Source organism: Ranitomeya imitator, chromosome 10 (assembly GCF_032444005.1).
Source record: "Ranitomeya imitator isolate aRanImi1 chromosome 10, aRanImi1.pri, whole genome shotgun sequence".
Lineage (NCBI taxonomy): Eukaryota > Metazoa > Chordata > Amphibia > Anura > Dendrobatidae > Ranitomeya > Ranitomeya imitator.
Window position 1 is genome coordinate 111,872,506 of NC_091291.1, and position 6,758 is coordinate 111,879,263.

General features: G+C 45.0%; 1 protein-coding gene across 1 annotated transcript; it reads right to left on the reverse strand.

Moving 5' to 3' along the window:
* Nucleotides 1-4,905: 4,905 nt before the first annotated feature.
* LOC138652240 (SCAN domain-containing protein 3-like) lies at nt 4,906-6,537 on the reverse strand. Its single transcript, XM_069743007.1, has one exon. The coding sequence runs from the start codon at nt 6,535-6,537 to the stop codon at nt 4,906-4,908; it is 1,632 nt and encodes a 543-aa protein (XP_069599108.1).
* Nucleotides 6,538-6,758: the final 221 nt, after the last annotated feature.

Below are 6,758 nucleotides of genomic sequence, written 5' to 3' on the forward strand. Positions count from 1 at the left end.
GTCCTGCCGCCGCCGCTGCCGCCAGTGGGCGCTGTGCTCCTCCGTCCTGCAGCCGAGAAATAGAACTGTGCTCCTCCGTCCTGCAACCACCAGGGGCGCTGTACTGAGCTATAGTTCTTCTGACCCCAAAGTCCCCGCTTCTGGAGACCGCATATACCACTGACAATAGGCCTAATAATAATACCTTGTGCACGCCTAATACTAGATAGTAGCATGACTCGGAGGGGGTTTGGAAATTAGAATAAAAACTCGCAATTATTTATATATTTATTCATTTTGCAAAGCACAGCGCCCCTCCTGGTCCAAGGATGTATCTGGCATTGCAGTTTTTTTTCCATTCACTTAAAGGGCACAATCAGATTTTACAGAGATAGGGCAGGTATCCCACAATGCCCGGACTGACCGGGGGTATCCCACAATGCCCGGACTGACCGGGGGTCTCCCAACCAGGCCTTCTTGCCTTGTAGACACATGAAGCTGTAAATATGGGTCAGCAGACCCCCAGTGAATCCATATTGGGGTGGTGAAATGCGCCTGTCTGATCCCGGCCATCATCTCTCAGCAGCGGAGTCTGTAGTCTCGCCATTATGTAGATCAGCGGCGGTCAGAGCGGCCGCGCGGAGCTCTTGGACGTTTATTATAGCGCTATAAGGCCGGGTTCACATGTTGCATATTTGGTGCCGATTTTACACATGTAAAATCCACGTCTTTTTACGCCACCAGGAAAGTGGATAACATTCAACTTACTGTAGTATCATCCACATGCAGCACTTTTTTTGGGACACGAAATCAGCACAAAAATAGTTTTTTGGGGGCATTTTTTAAAACTACAAGAAGTAAAATTCTGTAGTGGAAAAGTTTCCATTTCAACAAGGACCCTGACTCCACGAATCACCGCTGGCGTTGTATCGGTGCGACTTTTTGGTGCCTTTTCCACAACAAAAAAACATACTTAAAAATGTAAGAAAAAGTGCAGAAAATATGAGCAGATTTTTGTTCCAGAAATTATGGAGATTTCAGTTTAGAGATCAACTTGGAAGAAAAAAAAGAAATCGACTCATAAAATCTGCACCAAACACACTGTGTGTGAACAAAGATTTCTGAAACCGAAATTGACAAACCCCAGAATTACAAAACACAAAAAAAACTTCATTTCCATGCAGATTCCACCCCCCAAAAAAACCAGCATGTGGATGACATTGAGTGAAAACTCATCCAAATATCGGTGCTGTAAATTGCTGAGGATTTTCTGCAGCATTTTAAAATGAGCGGCGTATGAACCCGGCCGTCCTGTTGTGGAAATGCGCCTCTGTGGTGCGGGTTTTACCCATCCATTCCAACGGGCGCAGGGTGAACAAGCGGCCTGACATTGTTTTCTCAAGCACAATAAAGGGGTTTTCATAAAATTGCAAGTTATCCCATCTATAGGTAAGGGAATAATATGCTGATCAATTTGTTTCTGAGCGTTGGGATCCGAGAACAGGGCTCTGAAGAGTCTTGGATGGAGAGGAGATGCTCACGCTTGGCCTCGGCTCCATTCATTGTAAGTTGGACTGTCAGAAATAGCTGAGCGCTGTTCTTGATTTTTTTAAACAGTGCCATAGACCATGAATGGGGGTCAAGCATTTGCATCTCTGCTCCATAGCCCCGACCTCAGGATCGTTGGTGGTAATGCCCTATTTCCTATCCTATGGTTATCCTCATTATTTGAATCACCAGGTTCCGAGGCTTTTAACTGCAGGATCTCAGGGGTTAAATCTGAGGTTGGGGGTCTCTGATCTCAGCTGTTAGTACCAGAGCTGGGCTATCATTAGACCTTCTCCACCTTACATTTAGCCATTCAGGGTCTTTTCCAGAATGCCATAGAACAGCACTAAGGAATTCAGTAGTTAGGAGCCTCCAGTGACTCTGCTCCTTGGTCTCCCAGAACTTGCGTCTCCATAGGATGCAGCTTCATTTCCTTATACAAAGTTATTTGAGCACCGTATGAATATATTATTAGGGCGCCATGTAGTAAATCTCATGGGACTGCTCCAGCCAACACAAGGCCAAATATTCCATAATTGTAGAGTTAATACACCACCACCTTACGTCCTAGCGTTGAGATGCAGTTGTGTGGTTCGCTGGGGTCCCAAAGCATTACAAATGGCTTTATAGAGTTGTGGCCAAAAGTATTGACACCCCTGCAATTCTAAAATACCTATGAATAATGGCAACACACATTTAAAGATAATAAAAATTACAATTTTATTAAGGCAGATTAAAACAACACCAAAAACACTTAATAATAAAATACAGGTGAGGATCAAATGAACAAGGATGTGAAAAGGTGGAAACGCCTGGAAATATACATTTATCCGACACTGAATAGTAATAGAAAATAACTTGCTCACATACAAAAACTAGCATAAAAACTAGAAGCAGAATATTTTAAATAGAACAGAGGAACCTCGTCTAATAAGCCAGTGCGTGGGAAAGTTTCAACCAAGGCACATATATTAGTATAGATGATGGCCGACAGAGGTCCTGTAAATTTAGTTAAGTAACTAGTATGTGAGAGAAAGTTAAATTATATATACATATTTACCAAATCAGATGAAGGATAACCAGGCGTCCACCACACCCGACGCGCGTTTCGCATTGAAATGCTTCGTCCAGGGAAACGCGCGTCGGGTAAATGAAAAAAACACAAAAAGAATTGTCCTAAAGCCCAATTGGATATAATTCCACACCAAACATAAAAAGGGGGTGGACAAAAGTATTGGCACTGTTCGAAAAATCATGTGATGCTGCTCTAATTTGTGTAATTAACAGCACCTGTAACTTACCTGTGGCACCTAACAGGTGTTGGCAATAACTAAATCACACTTGCAGCCAGTTGACATGGATTAAAGTTGACTCAACCTCTGTCCTGTGTCCTCGTGCGTACCACATTGAGCATGGAGAAAAGAAGGAAGACCAAAGAACTGTCTGAGGACTTGAGAAACCAAATTGTGAGGAAGCATGAGCAATCTCAAGGCTACAAGTCCATCTCCAAAGACCTGAATGTTCCTGTGTCTAACGTGCGCAGTGTCATCAAGAAGTTTAAAGCCCATGGCACTGTGGCTAACCTCCTAGATGTGGACGGAAAAGAAAAATTGACAAGAGATTTCAACGCAAGATTGTGCGGATGTTGGATAAAGAACCTCGACTAACATGCAAACAAGTTCAAGCTGCCCTGCAGTCCGAGGGTACAACAGTGTCAACCCGTACTATCCGTCAGCGTCTGATATGAAAATGGACTGTATGGTAGGAGACCCAGGAAGACCCCACTTCTTACCCCGAGACATAAAAAAGCCAGGCTGGAATTTGCCAAAACTTACCTGAAAAAGCCTAAAACGTTTTGGAAGAATGTTCTCTGGTCAGATGAGACAAAAGTAGAGCTTTTTGGGCAAAGGCATCAACATAGAGTTTACAGGAGAAAAAAAGAGGCATTCAAAGAAAAGAACACGGTCCCTACAGTCAAGCATGGTGGAGGTTCTCTGATGTTTTGGGGTTGCTTTGCTGCCTCTGGCACTGGACTGCTTGACCGTGTGCATGGCTTTATGAAGTCTGAAGACTACCAACAAATTTTGCAGCATAATGTAGGGCCCAGTGTGAGAAAGCTGGGTCTCCCTCAAAGGTCATGGGTCTTCCAGCAGGACAATGACCCAAAACACACTTCAAAAAGCACTAGAAAATGGTTTGAGAGAAAGCACTGGAGACTTCTAAGGTGGCCAGCAATGAGTTCAGAACTGAATCCCATAGAACAGTGATTTTCAACCTTTTTTGAGCCGCGGCACACTTTATATACTTAAAAAATCCCGGGGCACACCACCAACCAAAATGGCACAAAATGACACTAAAACAGTACATATTCTACATATAGTTAATAATATAGATTCTAAATGTATTTATACTCACTCAGTGTGAAACATGGGCCTGTTTCGATAAACACAAAAGGGATATCCTAGCAGGAATGGTGGAAAGACACACACGAAGCTCTTCCTCAACAGTTCTCAGTCTCTCCCTGTTTTTAGTTTTTATCGCAGTCAAGCTTGAGAAGCCCAGCTCACATAGATATGTGGTCGAAAATGGGAGCAATGTCAAAATAGCTTTGTTGGCCAGAATGGGGAACTCCTTGGCAGCAGATAACCAAAAACTGTCCAAAGGAAGATCAGCAAACTTTAAGGTACCGTCACACTTAGCGACGCTGCAGCGATACCGACAACGATCCGGATCGCTGCAGCGTCGCTGTTTGGTCGCTGGAGAGCTGTCACACAGACAGCTCTCCAGCGACCAACGATCCCGAGGTCCCCGGTAACCAGGGTAAACATCGGGTAACTAAGCGCAGGGCCGCGCTTAGTAACCCGATGTTTACCCTGGTTACCATCCTAAAAGTAAAAAAACAAACGCTACATACTTACCTACCGCTGTCTGTCCTCGGCGCTCTGCTTCTCTGGTCTGGCTGTGAGCGCCGGGCAGCCGGAAAGCAGAGCGGTGACGTCACCGCTCTGCTTTCCGGCCGCTGTGCTTACAGCCAGACCAGAGAAGCAGAGCGCCGAGGACAGACAGCGGTAGGTAAGTATGTAGCGTTTGTTTTTTTACTTTTAGGATGGTAACCAGGGTAAACATCGGGTTACTAAGCGCGGCCCTGCGCTTAGTTACCCGATGTTTACCCTGGTTACCAGCGAAGACATCGCTGAATCGGTATCACACACGCCGATTCAGCGATGTCTGCGGGGAGTCCAGCGACAAAATAAAGTTCTGGACTTTCTTCCCCGACCAGCGACAGCACAGCAGGGGCCTGATCGCTGCTGCCTGTCACACTGGACGATATATCGCTAGCCAGGACGCTGCAACGTCACGGATCGTTAACGATATCGTCTAGTGTGACGGTACCTTTAGCTTTAAACCGCGATCTTGCTTCAGTTCAATGAGTTCCTCTTGCTCCTTTAAAGCCATGTCCTTTCCAGCAACGGATAATGAGCTGTATGGGTCCCTAACCCAGTCAAGGCATTCTGTGAAGGTTGAAGAGAAATAAAACGATAACTTCTCCTCAAGAGTTTTCAAATGTCTGCCAATCACCTCGCACATTGCAGCAGTATTGTCATCATGCAGTTTCTCGGTGAGCGGGAACATCTGAAGGTTGCCACCCTGCACATGTTGCTGCCAGAGCTGCACCTTTAAACGGAATCCGTTAATTTTCTCAGTGCTTGTAAGCAGGTTTTCATTTCGGCCTTGCATCCGTGTGTTTAGTTCATTCAGATATTGAAATATATCAGCCAGGTATGCCAGCTTTGCACACCACTGATCACTTGCAAGCAGCTTTGAATAATCGGACCTCTCGTTTGTCAGAAATATTTTAAGTTCCTCTCGCAACTCATACACACGGGCCAGCACTTTGCCGCGTGACAGCCACCTGACCTCCGTGTGGAGCAATAAGATTTTATGTTCCGCTCCCATTTCTGTACACATAGACGCAAATAAGCGACATCTCAAAGGTCGCGTCTTCACAAAGTTCACTATGCGCACAACATCATCCAACACAGGAGCTAGATCTGCTGGTAAGGTCTTTGCAACGAGGGCCTCACGGTGCAAGAAACAGTGGGTAACAAGAACATCTGGGTTTCTTTCTTTAACCCTACTTACAAAGCCTTTGATGCGCCCGACCATGGCTGCAGCTCCATCAGTGCAGACACCTGTGCAGTTTTCCCATGTAAGCCCACTTTTATCAAGATATTCCGATGTGACCTGGAATATTACCTCTCCTGTTGATTTTTCTGGCAGTGCCTTGCAAAATAGGAAGTTTTCTCTAATGGCTTCTCCATCCACAAAACGCACATTGGCCAACAGCTGACAATGTCCACTGATATCCGTCGACTCATCAAGTTGCAAGGCAAATTTCTTACTGATGCGCACCTTTTCCAAAACAACTGTTTCAATGTCCGCAGACATGTCATCAATCCGTCTGGCAATTGTGTTATCAGAGAGAGGCACTTTAGCTATCTCTTTGGCTGTGTCAGGGCCAAGCATCTCATTTACAATAGCTTTACAAGCTGGCAGTATTAATGTTTCTGCCACAGTGTGTGACTTTTTTGATTTAGCTATGAGTTCAGCAACAATGTAGCTAGCTTTGAGGGCTCTCTCATTTACCTTTGTGCTTTTTCTCAAAAAAGTTGCCCCTTTCTCATTGTTTGTACGTAAGCGTACAAAATACTCCATCGGCTTGTTTTGAACGGAAGGGTGTTTCGTTTGGAGATGGCGTTTGAGCTTGCTTGGCACCATGGCGCTATTGGATAGCTTCTCACCACACACCAAGCACAGTGGTGTTGGTGCTGTCGCATCCCCAGTGAAAGTAAATCCAAATGAAAGATAGCTTTCACTGTATTGCCTTGAGTTCACCGTCTTGTCTTTTTTCTTTTGGCGACCTCTCATACTAGGGCCTTCATCTGGGTTAGAATTGTGTCCAGGGTCCTGTTCGGCATTTGCCTTTTCCATTCTCAAATACTTCTCCATCACTGCTGAGATAGTGTGCGCCGCCACACACTAAAATAGAAGAGTATTACATTATCTGCCACACTTAAAGGACCTCTGCCAGGTACTAAAAGTACCAGCTGATATGCTGAGTATTCTGCCAACAGTTCATACACTCAGGCAAAAGCTCATATAGTCAGCAACAGCTGATTAACTGTTAATGAGCTGTTGCTGACTTAATGATTATACACAGCATTATTGGC

Bases quoted from the DNA above. Each gene is read 5' to 3' on its own strand.
- LOC138652240 (XM_069743007.1), bottom strand. From the start codon at position 6,537: ATGGAGAAGTATTTGAGAATGGAAAAGGCAAATGCCGAACAGGACCCT.